This window comes from Numida meleagris, chromosome 3 (assembly GCF_002078875.1).
Source record: "Numida meleagris isolate 19003 breed g44 Domestic line chromosome 3, NumMel1.0, whole genome shotgun sequence".
NCBI classification, from domain to species: Eukaryota; Metazoa; Chordata; class Aves; order Galliformes; family Numididae; genus Numida; species Numida meleagris.
In genome coordinates, this window is record NC_034411.1 from 38,112,662 (window position 1) to 38,131,186 (window position 18,525).

The 18,525-nt window shown below is 38.2% G+C and overlaps 1 protein-coding gene across 1 annotated transcript in view; it reads left to right on the forward strand.

The window, feature by feature from the left end:
- LYST (lysosomal trafficking regulator) overlaps nt 1-18,525 on the forward strand; it is a 76,563-nt gene that overhangs the window by 12,930 nt on the left and 45,108 nt on the right. Inside the window, 8 exon segments of the mRNA XM_021392074.1 lie at nt 2,851-2,935; nt 4,211-4,409; nt 6,508-6,598; nt 9,342-11,424; nt 12,769-13,789; nt 15,383-15,544; nt 16,146-16,299; nt 17,485-17,711. Coding sequence (XP_021247749.1) covers nt 4,218-4,409; nt 6,508-6,598; nt 9,342-11,424; nt 12,769-13,789; nt 15,383-15,544; nt 16,146-16,299; nt 17,485-17,711 — 3,930 coding nt within the window. The 5' untranslated portion in view covers nt 2,851-2,935; nt 4,211-4,217.

The following is an 18,525-nucleotide window of genomic DNA, read 5'->3' on the forward strand; positions in this document are numbered from 1 at the left end:
CTGGGGAAGGGAAAAACCCTCTGCAGCATTTGCTGCATTACAGCATCAACGAAGCAAATTGGTCAGCGAGTTTGTTTTAAAAGCAGTGTGGTTTAAGCGCTTAAGTCACTGATCAAACAAACGGGAAGGGAAGAAGGCTGTCTGTGCAAATGCAGCTTTTTTGGATAATTTTTAATGATTTCTCAGTTCTCCTTGTTTACCCTTTGTGTCTGACTTACATCAGGATGAACAATGAGGTTACATCTGAAGCTGCATTTCCAAGGATGTGTGTGCAGCGAGTCTGTTTTAGATAGTGATAGGACAAGGAGGAATGGTTTAAAACTAAAGGAGGAGAGATCTAGATTAGATGTTGGGGGAATTTTTTACAGAGAGAGTGGTGAGGTGCTGGAACAGGCTGCCCAGAGAGGCTGTGGATGTCCCCATCCCTGGAGATGTTTAAGGCCAGGTTGGATGGGGCCCTGGGCAACCTGGTCTAGTACCAGATCGGATGGCTGGCAACCCCGCCTGTGGCAGGGACTTGAAACTCGATGATCCTTAGGGTCCTTCCAACCCAAGCCATTCTATGATTCTTAGCTGAAGGGAAAGAAATAGGTACAAGTGAGAAGCAGCTAGCACTTGTTCCAACAAGTCCATCGAAACAGAAGTGCTTTGTTATCTGGCCTGGTAGCCATAAATTATTTTCTGTGGTGTAGAATGATGTTACCTTATCTCCTTACCAATTACATATGGATTTTGTGTATTAAGAAAGTGTGCTTGACATCGTTTTGCAATTAGAATTAATAAAATAGTGCTTTTTCTTACTAGTGATGTTGAGGATGCACCCTTGTGGTAGAGTACTGCCAATTTGTTAAATCCTTGTAACAGTGCAAGCAATACGAGAAGCTTGGAGACTGAAGTTTCTTAAAGGACACTAAAAATATAGTGAACAGCGCATCTTTCACATCTTCCAGTAATGTTAGGTGCAAGTGTAAAATCTGTGGGTTGCTTAAGGCATTCAGTTGGGAGGAGTTGTGGATGTTGGCTGTAAAGATAAGTTGGTTTTCTGCAAGGCTTTAGTTGAAATGCGTTGCTCCAAGCACTCAAAGGGGAGCCGATTATGAGGAGTTTGCACAGGAAACCCATACAAGTCTTTTATCCAGTGTTCATACCCTTTCACAGCTGTAAGGCTAATTCGGACGAGTTTTCCTTTAATTCCTGCCTCAGTAGTATCTTTATCCTTTCCTTTTTTACTTTTCTATCCTCATCTCTTCTTTTTTTTTGTTTTTTTCCCCCTCCACAATTCTGACTGTGTCTTGAGCACTCACCTTTGTAGTCGAGTGGTTTGGGGGCTTTTCTTGATTAGAGCCTTCACATTTCTACTGATAACAATTGCCTTTTTGACTCTTAACCACTATGGAGAAGAGGGTTTTGATGTTTATATCTGCTTGCAGCTGCAGTGTCTCAGTTTGTGGACACCGGACTAAATGTGTGTTTGGACAGTTCATATATGTATGTGTCTATGTTCTAGTAGGTGCAACTTCTGAGAAGTTTGAAGCTCTGCTGAAAACTGGATTCAGTTGAAACGTAGTCAGCGAGACCAAGCGAAAATTACTCCAACACTGCTTTAAAATGTTAACTACGAAGAGGATGGATAAGGAGTTCTGGTACCTTAGAATGGCAAAATAATTAGCCCTTGAGCAAGACTTGAAAACGGTAGCAGCACGTGTTGAGAGACTGTAGTAATAAACACTGCCTCTGTAATTACTGGTATCTCTTTTAGGAGGCAGCAGAGAAAATATTTTTCCAGTCAGAGGAAACCGTACATTAGGGCTTTAAGTACATTTAAGGAGCTTTTCGGTCTTAAGTGAAGTGCTGAAGTAAAAATCTTTAAGAAAGATTAATTATTTTTTTCCGTAGGCTGAATCCACTTTGAAAATGTGTGGAGAAAGCATACTAACTAGAAACTCAAAAGTTTTCAGATGGAAAAAATTAAGCCCTTTGACAATTTAGCTTACAGCAAAGAATACTGCATGTTGGGGCTGTATGAGTGCATATTCTCTATAGCAGTAATTTTCCTTGAGTTGTTGTGGAGATGGTTTTTGCCCTTCACACGGAGTTCACAAAGGCAAGGCTGCTGTATGTGTTGTTATGACTTGTTATGCTAAAGCATTTCTGGCCTTTCTGGAGTGAATTAGGAGATTACTTCTCCCTGTTGGTTTTTTCTTCACTACTAATTACAGTTCAAAACAGGGGAAGTGCAATGTACGCTGGGGAACACAGATGCATTGCCTGTTTGGATCCTCTGTTAGTGCTGGCGTTAGAGCATGAGAGGGAGAAAAGAACTTGCTATTGCTTCAGTGTGCTCTCTGGAGACAAAGAGCACAGCAAGTGCAATACTCTTCCTTTCAAGTTTCATTAATTGTAGCTTCCCAGTGCTTAAAGTGATAAAGACTGGTTGTCTGCTAGGGTGAAATGAAGGGACAGGATTGAAGCACAGACAGGTGTTGATGCAAATACTTAACGTAGTTTCTCCTAATACCCATTGCTTGTCCCAGGCCTGCAGGTGCATTATGCATGCAGATAGTCAGTGCTGAAGAACTTGTTTTTTTCTAAAGGGAGATGTTTAAACTTGCATACCTAGCTCATCTTACATCTGAGAAACTAGTTAACTTTATTATATTGACTTACCTTACATGCACCAGGTACTACTTCTGTAATAGAATTCTGTGCAGAGTCATAATAAAGAAAAAAGAGAACTTGAAAGCTCAAAAAAGCTCAAGGAATCTTCATGAGCTTCAGATAGCTATCTTAGAATGAATTGTTTTAAAAATTGCATATTAAACATCATGCATTTTCACTTTTTCCAAACAGGTGAACTGGGAGTGACATTTCCTGGGTGTATCTCCTTTTCCTTCCAAACAGAAGCTAAATGTGTTAAGCTGGCAAAGTAATTCTGGTAAGGGTCTTTCTGTTACTGCTTCAGAGAATGTCATTATATGTAAAGTATTCAGCCTTGCCACTAAAAGGAGTTTTTTCACCCTCAGCACTAACAAACTTGTTCTCTCTTACCAGCTCTAATTTTCATCCTAATACTTGCATGTAGATGCTGTACTTATCCATCTGTTACATTTCAATGAGTTCAGGCCATTTGGTCCTCATTTTGAATGTTCTGGCCTTGGACGTGATAAAAGTATTTGAGTTTTGAAGATTTCACTTGAGTTGCTTATTCAGGAATAAAAGAAGTTAAATGTGCTGTAGTATTCATTAAGTGAGTTTTCTGCAGACTAAATGTTCTTGTTTCTGTAGTTGCTGTCACTGATTCTTGTTTCTGTTCTGCCTTCATCAGTGACTCCCTTGATCAGTTTTTTACAGCTGCCTCTTTCATTTCTTCTGGTTTCTTGTTTTTTAAACTTCTCAACATGTACTAGTGCTGACCGGCCGAAACATTTCTAGTATGAGAGAGCTTTAAACATTATGTAGTAATAGTGAATATACAAAGTATGAGTGCCTTGTGTGTATTACTTAAAATAAAATTACTTCAGGGGTCAGTACCAATGCTTTTAGCATTTTCTCCTGAGCGTGTGCGTCAGAATAAATATCTTGAATTAAGTAAGTAATAGTGAGTGCCACCCACTCAGTTAATCTTATTTTGAGGGAAGCACTCTGGGGGAGAGGAGGGAGCGTAAATCAAAAGTATTACATTTACAGAACTCCAATTTTATCTTCATTCCTTGTTTTATTTTTTTCCCCTTGAAACAATCTGTATGCTGTTGGAATACTGTCAATAGATAATGTGTTCAGATAACATGTTTGACCGCATTTCCTATGCAGTGCTGTTTAATTGCTACCTGTTTTCCCCCTTACTCTTCAGGTGAAATAGCTTTCAGAAGCAGATAAAGATTAAAGATCACATCTAGGTTTTTTAAGTTAAAAATGAAGTCACTAAGTTTCATGTTTGCAATGTGAAGGACTGGTATGGGTCATAGACTTACCTGATAGGTTTATAAAATGAATGTTTGGGATCACTGGCTGTTAGCTGAAGTCTCACTGAAATAAGCTTATCTTTACTGTTTCCTTCCATCATACGTCAGTATATTGATTCCTTAGTCCTACAGATCCTCCATACTTTGGAGACAAAAACAATTGGAAGGAATGACCTTCTCTCTCTTTTTTTCTCCCCATAAGAAATGTATTTTATGTTGAATTTACTTTCCATGCTTTCTACTTACAGCTCAGACATGAGCAGTGCTAGTAACTCACTGGCACGGGAGTTCTTGACAGATGTCAACAGACTGTGCAATGCAGTGGTCCAGAGGGCAGAAGCCAAGGAAGATGAAGAGGAAGAAACTCATATGGCTGCCCTGGGACAGTACTTAGTTCAAGGCCGTGGGTTTATTTTGCTTACCACGTTAAACTCTAATATTGATCAGGTAATAGTTTTTCTTACCTGGTAATAGCTTTTTTTTTTGTGTTCAGCTCTGACTGTTTTGATTATAAGGGATTTGTCTTGGCTCTGATTTTCTTGCCTTCTGATGCTTGTCTGAGTGTGTGAGTTAATTAGACTAGAAGTTTAAATGTTTATATTGCAATTGTGTTTTATCCTTCAACAAAAACAAAATGAAAAAAATAGCTAATCAATACCAGATTACCAGCTGATACTGGTGGCTATTAAACTTCTAGCTAGTTAAGCTGTACGAATCGTGAGTTCAGCAGCTGGGTGGAAAGGTAGCAGGGTAGTTTTTTTGGGAGGAATGAGTCTGCTTACTTAACCTGTAGTGAAAACCAACATTTGTTACTTTAATGCAATAAAATCAAAATGTACATCTTTCCAATTTGTTAATTGGTTAAAAAAGCCTACATCTTTCAACAAAACACACTTCTTAGGAGGATAAATGTAATTCTGTGAGTAACTATTTCTCACTGATTGTGGTATGAATGGATGATGGATATTTGAGTTTGTTTTATTCCATAATGGAGCTGTAGTGTTAAAAATCTTTCAGTCCTTCTCATTACCCCCATACATGGAAATCCTATCCACTACTGGCAATATTATTTCCAGAAAAGACTCCAAAACTTAAGACTCACCTCTTCAGTAAACTTGGTTGAAATGTATTTTTGTTCTTTCAATTTTTATTTTTTCCTTTTTTTGTACAATTTACTAGCTCTTGGATGGAGAGAATGAAAAAGATAAATACAAGTGAACTTGTGAAACCCTATCTAATTGAAATTTCATTGTCAACCTAATAATTTGTAGTGAGGTTCTTGATGGTTATGGTGCATTTCTGGTTCAATCTTTGGAATGTACAGACCTGACCTTTGTGTGTTGGTTTTATTCCAAGGCTGAAAGTGAGCAGGTTTGGTGGTGGGTTTTTTTTGTGACATATCAGTGTTAAGGTGATCTTTGAACCAAGCCAGGTGAGTTTGCTGACATGAAGAAATGTATTTATGTATACAGAGGTAAAATCATAGAATTGCTTGAGTTGGAAGGGACCCTTAAAGATGTTCTAGTCCAACTCCCTTGCAATGAGCAGGGACACCTACAGCTAGGTCATGTTGCTGAGAGCCCAGTCCAGTCTGACCCTGAGTGTCTGCAAGGACAGGGCTTCCACCACCTCTCTGGGCAAAAAGAAGTTGATGCTGCTTTGTCATCCATAATCAGTTTTACTTACTGACTCCTTTAGCTTAGTATCTTAATTTCTTAAAATTTTAGCAAGAAACATGCACTGAGTACTTAAATATTTTAAGTAGATTATCTCTAAATAGGTGGATTGTGAAGTTAACAGTAGGTTTTTCACTTTTTATTCTACCTCTTAACATTTGCAAATGCATTTTTAAGTACTCTGAATCACAAATCTCCGTAGATAAGTGTATGCAAACATTTCAAGGCACTCTTGAATTCTAATCTTCAGTTAAAAGCAAGCTGAGTAAGCTTCTTAACAAAATGTTGCAGCTTCTTACCAAAATTGTTCCTTATCTTCACACACCTTAATTTATTTGCTGTCTTGAATTTTTGGGAAAAGATGTTTCTTCAGCTGCATGTCCCTGAATGATCCCAGCTACAAAAATGCTCAGGTCAGGTTTCTGTGGCTCTGAATTGGGAGATTGACTGAGGGGGGTGGAGGATAGAGTTTCTTGATTTGTAGGACTGAAACCACACTGATAGTGATGTATAGCAACCAATAAATTGTTGGAATTCTCCATCTTCTTATATTATTTGCTTTCAACTTTAATTTCCTGGTTTTCTTCTGTGGTAGGTGAGGAATTCATTCAACAAAAAGGATTTGAAAAGCTTTGTAGAAAAAGGGTTGTAAAAGTTTAATAAATATTTCAGATGCTTTCTGATTGGTTCCGGTTAATGATTATAGCATACTTTGCAATTAGGTTGTCTTTCCAGTCCTGCATAGAACAGCAAAAAGACACAGGGAACTGAAAGTTTATAGCTTCTTAAAATGAGCTGGAGGATTCATCTATTTGAGGGGGGGGGGAGGGAAGTACAAAAGATTGTTTCTTTTTTCCTTCCAAACACAGGAGCTGACATGTCGGGAGGAGCTTCTGACCCTCCTTCTGTCACTTCTGCCACTGGTCTGGAAAATCCCTGTCCAAGAAGAAAAAGCAGTAGGTAAGATTTATTAGTTACAGTACTAAGGATCTAGAAAATGTGATGCACTGTATTTGTATATAGCATTGACAGATGAAGATCAGAAATCCGTTGTAATACATGGCCTCTTAACATAGAATGAAGGTGGAAATTCTACAAAGAAATTAAACTTAAAAATACTGACGTTCTGTCAGCATACAAGGAAAATTGTACAGAGAAGGTAAAGGCTCTTGGTTTATGTACAAGGCGATGCTCACGTTACTGTGTATCTGAACAGTGGTAAGATCATTTTCTGTTGTTGGTGGGTTGGTTTCAGGTGCTATGGAGAGGACTGGAAAGGAGTTTGAAAGTGTAAAGTGTTTCATGGTGGGTAGGAGGAGGAAAAACTTAATGGTTAATTTAAAATAAAAACACAACAGGATGCTTTAGGCTGGTCAGAGATTGAGTGAAACTTTCTTCTTCTAAAACTGAAGAAATGTTAGAGAATAGGCTTGAAGACTTACCTGTAACAGAGCATGAAATTAGAAGGAACATCACAGAGGTAGGCCTTGAAAATCGAACAATACTGGGTGATTATGAACAGAATCAGGCTGCATCTTAGTTGGATGTTCTATGTCAGGAAAAACTGATGTGTGAACAGAATTAAATCACAAGGATTCAATTGCCGAGGAAGCTGTTTAAATCAAAGAAGTGGAAGGTATGATTACAAAACCAAGAAACTAAAGAGATGATACAAGATAAACTGTGCAATAAGTGAACTAGGAAGTGACAGCAACTTTTTTGGGGGGAGGGGAGCTTTTGTGTTTGTGTTCTTTCTTTCTTAGAAGATAAAACAGAGGATGAAACAGGTTACTTGTATGTTTAGAAGAATTCTGAAGTGTTCTCACCTGAACCTTTCCTGGTGTTCTTTGCAATTTTAAAGCTCCATAAATCTAAGGGTTTTGTTAATGTTTGGAGTTGTATGGTATTTAGAATGCCAGCAGGGTAGTTATTTATGTAAAGTATTATGTAACTGGCATCTTTCTTCCATGTTTCTGGAAGTGTGATTGAATTAAATATTTTGGCCTTATGATAGCCTAGTGACTTTTCCAATGTTAGTTTAAAATGCTGCTGTTGAAGCAGGTTTTGAGATGTGCTGGTTTTACACTTTGCATAATGTAGTTTTCACCTGATAGAAATTTCTAGCTTGCGGTACCGAAGCAGTAAACATGATATAATCAGTTTCACACCGAGAGCTTGTTTTCTTTGATCTGAAATAAAATATCTGAACCTATCTATATTAGCTAGCTTATTTTCTTCCTGTGCAGGAAATTGCCTTTATTTGATAAAATGCTCTTAGTTAACTTCCTGCCTCCAAAGCAGCTGCTCCTCAAGCACTGCAGCTATGACTGTGAAATGGCAAGGGGCAGTCATGCTTGCACACAGGAGCATCTTTTCTTACAGTTTAATGATTATATCTGTATTGTGGGCTTTGGGATTTTTTTTGGGGGGGGGATGGATGGTACATTATTGTTAACGATCACAGTTTTCTCTAAACACTGAACATAGAGGATGGTGAATACTTGCCATTGTTTGCTGGGTTATCTGTATGCTTTGTGCAGAAGAATACTGTTCTGCCACTGATTAAAAGTGGTTATATGCTCTTGGATGGCATCCACAAACTTTTTCCCACTTCTTTTTCAACTGTTTATAGTCTGAGTTGACCAATACAAGTCTGTGGAAATATTGTATTTTATTCTTCAAAAATCTTCTTTCACATTGAATAAGACATTTCTTGTTCCATACTTCATGCTGCATAGTTGAAAGGTATTTCGTCTTGGCTTGACTTTCATAGGAGCATTCCGCATCTTAAACATAAACATTACTCATGTCAGTCTCCCACTTGTCCCTGTTTATTGCTGAAAGTCCACAACATATGTCTGCTTCTTGTATTTGGAGCAGTTAAAGCTGGAATGATTAAGACCTGTATACTTAAAGATCTACTCTGTACTTATTGGTAGTAATAGGAAAAAACCTTTAATCTGTAACCATATCTTCATGCATTCTTATAAAAGGGCTGTGAGTTAAGGCACTCAGCTCCTATAGCCTCTGAGTTACATAAAGCATCATTGAGTAATCAAGTTGAAGACCTTTTCTTGCTCCCTTTGGAGTTCAGTGTTTCTTTTACTTGTTGGATGGAGTTGTTTGGCAATGCTTACTGCCCGCAAATGGTGGGCAGAAAATAAGTAATGTTTTTGTTCCTACCTAGAACAGCTTCCACAAGTAAGTAATGGGGAAGATCCTGGAGCTGGAGTCCTGCTGACTGATATTTTACTGCTACTGTATTAGTGTGTCCAACTTAACCAAGCTTGGATATAACTAGTGGCTGTAACAGGCCAAAAGATTTTTTCAAACTAAACTTTCCTTCCCTTGCTCCCCTGAGAAATCTTTTCATCTGCCTTGATGTTATCTTATTTTTTTAAGAGGATTGAATAGCTGTGCCTACAAGTAAATTCTAGGAAATGCTGGCACAATTTATCTATCCCTAATTAGAAAATGAATTCAGCTGTCTAGGATTTAAAGGAAAGCCAGTTTGGTTCCTAAACATGAATTGTTACTGACTTTTTATTTTGTAAACGTCAAATGTGCAAAAGCATGGCATAGTATGATGCTGCTCACACTTCTGAAGCTGAAAGTATTACAGTATTTTTCCTGTTTTTGTTTTTCTAGCACAGTTTCTTTTTAATGTTCTTTTTAATGTTCCTTTGTCTTTCTGTTGCAACAGGTTTTAATATACCCTTTACAGTAGATGTTTGCATGACCAAAGAGAACAATACAAGTGTGAAATCTACTCAGGAAAAGATAGGATTAGATCGAAGCATTCGTTCATCTCTTCAGGCTTCTGCACAGCTAAATCCTCGATCTCGAAAAAGTGGACGTTTGCGCAAAACCACTCATCGTTATTCTGTGCGAGATGCAAGAAGATCTCGGCTGTCCACTTCAGATTCGGAAGGCAATTCTGACGACAAGAATACTGTAACGATGAAACACAGACGTTCCCAGTTCCTGCAGCCTTTTTTAACGTGCCCAGTTAGGGACAGCTACCTTGTAGGTAGAAGTGATTTCTTACCTGCTGAAGTGGTACCAAATTCTAATCCTGATGTCCCTAATCTAGAAGATTCCAGCCGAATTATTCCAGCACATGAGCTAAATCCAGAGCTTTTTAAAGAGCCAGTTGCAGGGATTGCTGAGAGCAACACGGATAACTCTCCTTTTGACTTATGCCACGTGTTATTGTCGCTACTAGAGAAGGTGTGCAGATTTGATATTACTTTGAATCACAGTTCTGCTCTTTCAGCTAGCGTGGTGCCCACGTTAACTGAATTCTTATCAGGATTTGGAGACTGTTATAATCTAAGTAGTAATACGGAAAATGAAGTGGTTTCTGCAGGGTGGACAGAAGAACCTGTGGCTCTGATCCAAAGGATGCTGTTTCGAACAGTGCTGCATCTTATGTCTTTAGATATAAGCAATACAGAAACAATGCCTGACAACTTGAGAAGAAATGTAACAGACTTACTTAAAGCAGCATTAAAAATCAGAATTTGCTTGGAAAAACAGCCTGATCCTTTTACTCCGGAGTATAAGAAAACACTACAGCAGCCCATTCCGGATGACTTCGTATTATCTAGATATCATCACAGAGCTTTGCTTCTACCTGAAGTTATAGAAGGAGTCTTGCAGATCTTGATCCGTTGCCTGCAGAGTGCAGCCTCTAATCCTTTCTACTTTAGCCAAGCTATAGATCTTGTTCATGAGTTCATACAGCATCAAGGTTTTAAGCTGTTTGAAGTAACAGTACTTCAAATGGAATGGCTGTGTATGAAGAATGAGGGAGTAACTGGGGAAGCTCCAGAGCATCTGAAAGCCCTTATCAACAGCATCATGAAAATTATCAGCACTGTCAAAAAAGTGAAATCAGAGCAACTCCATCAGTCAGTGTGTACGAGAAAGCGGCATAGACGATGTGAGTACTCTTACTTCATGCATCACCACAGAGATCTCTCTGGGCTCTCTGTATCTGCTTTTAAAAACCAAGCTTCCAGAAATCCCTTTGAGACAGCTGATGGAGAAGTTAATTATCCTGACAGATGCTGTTGCATTGCTGTTTGTGCACACCAGTGTTTGCACTTGTTGCAGCAAGTTTCTCTGAGCAGTACTTGTGTTCATATTCTCTCAGGTATACATAATGTAGGAATATGCTGTTGTATGGACCCCAAATCTGTGATTGGCCCATTGCTTCGTGCTTCCAAGTTACCAATATTGAAAAATTTCCAACAGCACATACTGAACATCCTTAACAAGTTTATACTAGATCAGCTGGGTGGAGCGGAAGTTTCTCCAAGAATTATACAGGCATCATGCAATATATGTACTGTTGACTGTGATCAGCTTTTGCAGTTGGAAGATGCCTTGCAGGGCAACTCTAATGATGCTGGTCTTGCATCTAGTTCCTCCTGCAGAGTTCAGGGAATTCTGCCTAGCAGTGGATCTGAAGATGTGTTGCTGAGATGGGATGCATTGGAGGCTTATCGGGACGTTGTTTTTGAAGAAGACAAACTACGCGGTATGCAGGTTGCAAGCCATATTTGCCACTTAATTCAAAAGGGAAATGCAGTGGTCCAATGGAAACTATATAATTGCATTTATAATCCAGTGCTTCAGAAAGGGGTTGAGCTAGCTTGCCGTGCTCAACAGCTGGGACTAATTACAGCTGATAAACACACAAGCAGTTCCCACAGCCAGTGTTTGCCTTATGAAGTACTTCAGATTTACTTGCAGTCACTTCCTGCGTTGCTTAAATCCAGGTTGGTAGATTTTCTGCTTATTAATGGAAAATGTACTAATTATCTAGTACAGAATTCTGCTTGTTTGTTGCTGATTAGAACATAAACCTTATTTGGACTGTATTTTGTACTTGGATATCACAGAGAATGACAAGATAAATAGCAGAAGACTTACTGTTAGATTCATGAGCTGCAGAAAGCTGTGGTTCTACAGTGATGAGCTGTGGCCTTTGACAAGTCAAAAAATGCGTGTAGGAACCGAGTCTTTGTCTAATGTGGTATATCTTTGCCTCTTAATTCTTCATAGTAAAGTGAGTCAGTGTTGAACAGATTCTCATTTCACTTCCCGGTGGGAATTTCTCCTAAGTTTTCTGGTTTGTTTCTCTTTTCCTAGTATCTACTAAATAGGAATAATTTTAATTTTTTTTTAAAAAAGAGAAAACAAACGATCTTCTACGATACGAAGTAGAAAACTTTCTATTTGTTATGCACTCAAATAGCTTCTGAGTAAACTTCCGTATGTTTTATTAAGAATATGAATGTGTCCTTTCTTCAGTGAAGGATTCTGATCTTTTCTGTTGGAGTCCTGATGAAGTGAATTTAGTAGATGTGGGAATGAAATTGGAGGGTAGGGAAGGTGAATCTCTGTAAGCAAACAGTACATTAAGAAACTTGCAGGTCCTTACCCCAAATTCTTTATGATCTCAGCATAATACATGGGCAGTAGAAAGAATGGAAAAATAACCTTGGAAGAATGCCAACATTAAAAAAACACTTTGTGCAGTAACAATAGCACAAAGTTGTGCTTGAAATGTGTTTCAGGTACTGTTTAACGGTTTTTGTTTAAAGCTGTTAAAAAGACATAGCAAGTAAAACTCTAAGTCTTCAGAGAAGACTTTGAGAAGCAATCTACAAAGTTGAGAGGTCTGACTAGCTCCAGCTGTTAATAAAAAGTTGCGTGGAAGTACTGTTGCAGAGCAGATGTTATAGAGTTGAACACTTTAATGCTTTGGACATCATGTACATTGCTGTGGTCTTATTAGTGGTTAACCAATGTCAACCCTACATAAGGTTTTACGTCCCTGTGTCATAGCTTAACAAAAAGTTAAATTTTTCCTCTACTAGATGGATGATGCTTAGAGACTGTAGAGTAAAGCAGACAAACCGCCCTCTAGCCCACCTTGCATACCTGAGGTACAGTGCTCATAGCAATTACTATAAACATGATTTGGCCTTGGTGTCACTCAGGTGTGTAGAACAGATTTATTTTTAGATGTCGCGTCTTATGAATGTCTCAAGAAATCTTACGAGATAATGAATTCGTGGTTGATTTGTAAGGAAACTCTGTTATGCTTTCTCTTACAGGGTGATTAGAGACTTATTTCTGAGTTGTAATGGAGTGAATCAAATGACTGAATTAAACTACTTAGATACTTTAAGAAGCTATTCTTTGAAAGTGTTAGAGACTTTAATACTTCGCCTTGGTGAACAGCAGAAAGACCAAGCAGTGCCAGAGCTAGAAGACCTCAACGGTGAGCACAAGGAGTCTGCATCTGATTTGCCTGCTTCTCTTTGTAGCCAGCACACTGCTTCAGAAGTTCCTCAGAGCCTGAGCAAGTTTTATGCTGGCCTTAAAGAGGCGTACCCAAGAAAGAAAAAGTTTGAGAGTCAAGACATTCATGTCAACACAATAAACCTATTTCTCTGTGTTGCTTTTTTATGTGTAAGTAAAGAAGCAGATGGTGATCTGGATTCAGCTAATGACTCTGAAGATACATCAGGATATGATAGTACAGCTAGTGAGCCATTAGGCCATAAATTACCATGTCTGTCACTGGAAAGCCTTACTTTGCCCTCTCTGGAACATATTTACAGGGTTGCTGATATTTGGTCCATGTGTCGTTGCATCTATTTGTATAGTTCAGTTTTCCAGAGACAGTTCCATAGACTTGGAGGTTTTGAAGCATGCCATAGACTGCTAATCCTCATAATTCAGAAACTTGTGGAAAATAAGGAGAAAGAACAAGAAAAAAGGGAGAGAATGTTGAGTGAAAGCAAAAGTTCACGTGGGAGTGCTCATGCTGAACATCTCAGCAAAGATGACTCTGTTCATTTCCCTAAAAGCAGGGAAGTGACACAATCAGAGCTCAATAGTTCTGACAGTCTTGCTGTTGCAGAACAGCTGGTGTATGAATGTGTCTCCTGTGACAGCCCTGATAGTAGGGAACATGCTTCAGCTGCAAATCTTGAAGAGAGAAAGCCTTCTGTAAGAGAAGAAACTGAATGGGCACTTCAGGGTATCAGACTTCTAGAAGCTCTGCTGACAATATGTCTACACAGTGCAAGCACCACACAGCAGAAGATGGAAGTAGAGATGTTTCATCAGGTAATGCGCAACTTCCCTTAGCTTACCTTAATTGTATTTGTTATGTACAATGTTATTTTGTCAGTAATCCATCAGAAGGATTGTTTTTGGAGTTTAAATAAAGTTTGCTCTTGTTATGGTGCATATTTTCTGTCATACTTAAGGCATGCAGTTAAGCAGTATATCTAGTTGATGGTGGTAGTGGTTAGCAGGTATGAAGGAATAGGAGTAGGCAGATGGACAAACTCCAGTTGCTTTTTCTGTGGAGGCAACTTTCCATGCATCAACTTGTTGCCCCTTTCATTATGTAATAAAATACTGGTTAGTATCCTGTACCTCTTTGCTTGTCCTCTAAAATAACATCTTTCTTCCATCCCTTTTGGATTGGATCCCTGTTCATGCCAATTCTCTGCTTCTCGGTGGCTGGAGAAGTCTTGTGGAATGGCAGTGATCCAGCTTGAATGAGATTTTTACCCTGTTGGCTTTTTTGAATTGTATTTCCAATTTATTTTTTCATCCGTCTGTTACCATTTGAGCTACCATGGTCAATATAGCTGAGGGGCAAAACTTAACATCATACGCTCTTTTCTGAGTTAATGTATCTTCAGTCCAAGAACTGTGTTAGGACTATGATCCTAACAGATGAAGATTTTATTTTTGTCCTCTTTGGCCTAAAATAGTCTTGACTAGAGGAAAGTGGTGTCTTCCTCTGCCCACAAATGCAGTGGTGGATGTTGACTACTGTATATTGCTGGCTGGCTGTGACTGCTTTTTTCTAGTTGGGTATCATTTACCCTTTTTTTTTTTTCCTGTGTAGTTCCTTTGTCCAGTCACACACTCTGTGTTGGCTGTTTGAGCTGATAAGTGCTGAATGGTGGTAGAGACTTCTGAAAGGATGCTCACTGGAGAATGTGAAACAGATCTGGAGTCCAAGAAGAGTCGTGTAGGCAAGAAACAAGTTGTACACAGTGACTTGCATGTTAAGCTTTGGGTGAACATCTTGAGCAGAGCTTGATGCTTGAGGAAAGAGGAGCGTTAAAGGGCAGGGATATTTAAGGAGCACCTGAGAAAAACTAAGTTCACCTCTAAGCTTTAGAGGTGAACTGATTCAGCATTCCATCAGAAGTTATTTATTCATGGAAGACTCCTTCGCTGTGTTATATTATTTTAATTACCATCTTGAGGTTTTTTTAGCAGCTTATCTATCTCCTTTTGCTTTCATAAATTGTGTGAGAACTGCAACATAGAGCCACTTGCTATTTTTGTGAAGTTGAGCTTACCACCCTCTATTCTGTTAACCTCTCTAGTAATGTGATGTGGTCTGAATGTACTCTGTACTGCAAAGTGTTCCAGAAGCCTGTTTTTTTGAAACAGCGCTTTCACGTGTAATGTTAAGGAAATAGTAAGTTGCCTGGTTTTTCAGTGTGCGGATTGCTTAACCTACGATGTGTTTGTTGAGTCTTTGTTATTGTAGGAGACTCAGTGCAGTCTGACAGTTCTAGCTTGGAAGACTGATTAGTGTAGGTGGAAGGGAGCATTCTTAAATGGAAGTACTGGACTATTTTAGTTAACCGAAACGATAATAAATCAAAATGTTTATCTTCTAAACTCTAGAATATTTGTGTGGATGATATCTTACTACAAATACGAGAACAACTTGCTCAGTCAAAACTGCTAGAAACTGACTTGGCAAAGCCTCTGTTTGATTCACTGCTTCGTTTTGCATTGGGCACTTTTTCTGCTGACCTGGATCATTCTGAAGAGAAAATAGAAAAGGTATGAACACTGACTAAACAAATCTAATTCTGCAAGGTTTGCTAGATCAAGGTTATGTTGTTCAGATCTACATTTTTAAACTAAATAAGGTTTAAATCTGCTGGATTCTTGCAGCTGTTGAAAATTCTGATTCTCATCTGCAAATGTCAAGTTGAATGACACATTCATATGCTCCCCGCTTTTGCTGCTCTGAAATGAGTCATGCTAAAAAAGAGCAAGCTGTATTATGCTTTATGGAAGTACCTGAAGTTGGAAGCTCTCCTCACCCTTCTGTTTTACAGTAGGGAATGGAAAAACTCCATAAGGGAGAGCTTCAGGAGATGGATGTTCAGATACCTTAGAGACTACAGATATGTCTTGAGCTAAGAGTGGATGTCAAAATGATGACAATGGTTATTTTTGGAGAAACAGGTTTTTGGGGATAATTAGTAATAGGAATCCATCTTTGCAGAGTCAATTTTCTATGTAGGAGTGCAGTATCCTTAAAAAGAGTCTTGGGTTTCCTGGAAGTATGTGATCAATTTGTTTTCTTTCCCCAGTGGGTGTGGAAAAACTATTTGTTTTTCTGAACCAAGGTGGTGAATTTGTTTGTGTTCTGCAGACCCATTACACTGAAAAGGAGTCCGTGTCACAGCCTGGAGATACATCTGAAGAAGCTGAAGAGTCACAGTGCTGTAGCCTTAAACTTTTTGCTGAAGAAGAAGGATATGAAGCAGATAGTGAAAGTAACCCTGACAGTGAAACCAAGGATGGAGGTAAATGTGAACTTTCTGAATATGCAAAGTAGTCTTTGACATGGCTAAGGTTGGTTGTCTTTTTGAGATGTACAAAAGCAGGGTGACCATCAGAGGCTTCTTACAGATGCAGATAGGTTAGATTTTTCACTGCAGTTGTAATTGGATTCCCCCAGAAGTGAAGATGACTATTCCTACGCTGAGTGTTACAGGAACTGTTCTGTCTTGGGTATGTTGGTTTACAGGATTCTTGCTCTGAAATTATATTGGGTTGTCTTTGACGTTTATTAGTGTGATCTAGAAGCAATTATCTCTAGAGATGCTTATCAGTAGCTTGTCTGTAAGTCAATGCTGAAAATTTTATTTAGTACTAAAAAAAACTTAGTAGAAGTTGTATAGTCTGGTTGCATCCATTGATATTCAACAACTAGTATGTATGTATTTTACTCTTCTTCTTGTGTAACTTTGAACATAGGTATGTCTTAATTTTTTCCTTTGTGATGTGAACTTACATTCCACTACTGCTGTTTATCTGTATGACTAGACTTCATTGGTAGTGACTTAAAAAGGGGTATACAAATGCATGTTTTAAAAGCATTTCTGAATTATAAATTCAACTGGAAAATATTTCCATGAAACAATTGCAGGTAGTGTGTCTGTCTGTATCAAATCATTTTAGTTTAAAATGACATGTCCTGAAGTCTTCCTAAGAGGTGGGTACGTAAGAGGTCGAATTTAAATGTTTGGGTTTTTTTTATGAGACATTCCATGTGCTGTCGTGCATTTTCTGAGTTAAATGGCTAAACATCATCTTCCCCCTACCTATAAACATAAAGATCATTTACATTTGTTGTTTTTTGGCAGGGTCAGAGTTCTGTATAGAAGCTGAAATTCTATTAGAAAGATTCTTATATTATGAATTGCATATTTATCATTGTTGTGTGTCCAGTTCCCAGGAAATGAAGGCATATAGTTCAAGAACATGTAATGGGGGAAACTGCGTCCCTGCCCTTGTGTTGGCAGGAAAGCAGGGAAAGGTGAAGCAGAATAGAAGGCTTTCCTAACTTCTGAAAACTGCTGATACACTAGTGGCTATTCTTGTATGTTTGAGAAGATTGGAGAAATTATGACCTTGAATATGCTACTTAAGTCATGCAAACTGTATTCATCTGAGTAAGTTTGAGTAAGTTAAATGTTCTCTTTCAGGAGCAGACACAAAGGCAGAACCAGAACGTACTGGTCCTTCAGGTTATCTTAATGACCTAACTGAAAACATCAATCAAGGAGAATTAATATATCCTGAAATCTGCATGTTAGAATTAAACTTGCTCTCAGCTGGTAATGCAAGTTTAGATGTGCTTGCTCATGTATTCCAGAGCTGCCTGAAAATCATCAACCAGAAGGAAAGAAATGCCACTGTACTTATAGAACAGGTAAAAACGTTATTGAACAGAGGCAACGCTTCAGCAATTGCTTATTTTCTTCAGTTTTGTAGCAACTGTACAGAGAAAAAAAAAATAGTCTGAACTCAGAAATACTCGTTGTGGTGTTTTGTAAGACCTGAAATAATGTAAAGGACTGATATTGCCAGGAAAGCTGCATTAGATTAAAAAGTTACCAGAAACATTACTTAGCTAATGTATTGAAAGGCAGTTGACCTACAGTTGTTTTATTGAATCAAAAGTATTGAATCACAAAAGCTGTAAGTGCAAATATAGAAGCCATCAGGTTGTCTTATATTTAGAATATATAAGTATGTATTCATGTATGTATTGAACATGCTTTTTTGAAACTTTCGATGCTGTACCTGAAAAATATTTCAAACATTCCTCACAAGTTTATATTACAAATCAGTTAAGCACATGGGGGTGTCCTCCTGATCATGTGGAATTTCAAGGAGCTAGCTTTTTTTGCTTTTAAATAACTTCATTCAGTAAGCTTCTTCTCCAGAGGAAGATAATATGACTAAATAACTTAGTTTTTGTGTATATACAGTAATTTGACTAAGAAGCAACATTATTAGTGCTTGACAGCTTAAACCAAAAGCAGGAAAGGCTGAAGTGGGAAAACATTTTATTTAGTACTCCAGTTCTTTGTGTGAATTACTAGCTTTAAATCTTTTCCACAAATGTATTTTATTTTTGTGGACTTCAGCACATGAAATGACTTACTGAAAATATGAAAAATATTATTTTGAATTGTGTGTTTTAGAGCGAGTTTACAAATCTACTGAACTAGCGAGCTTAG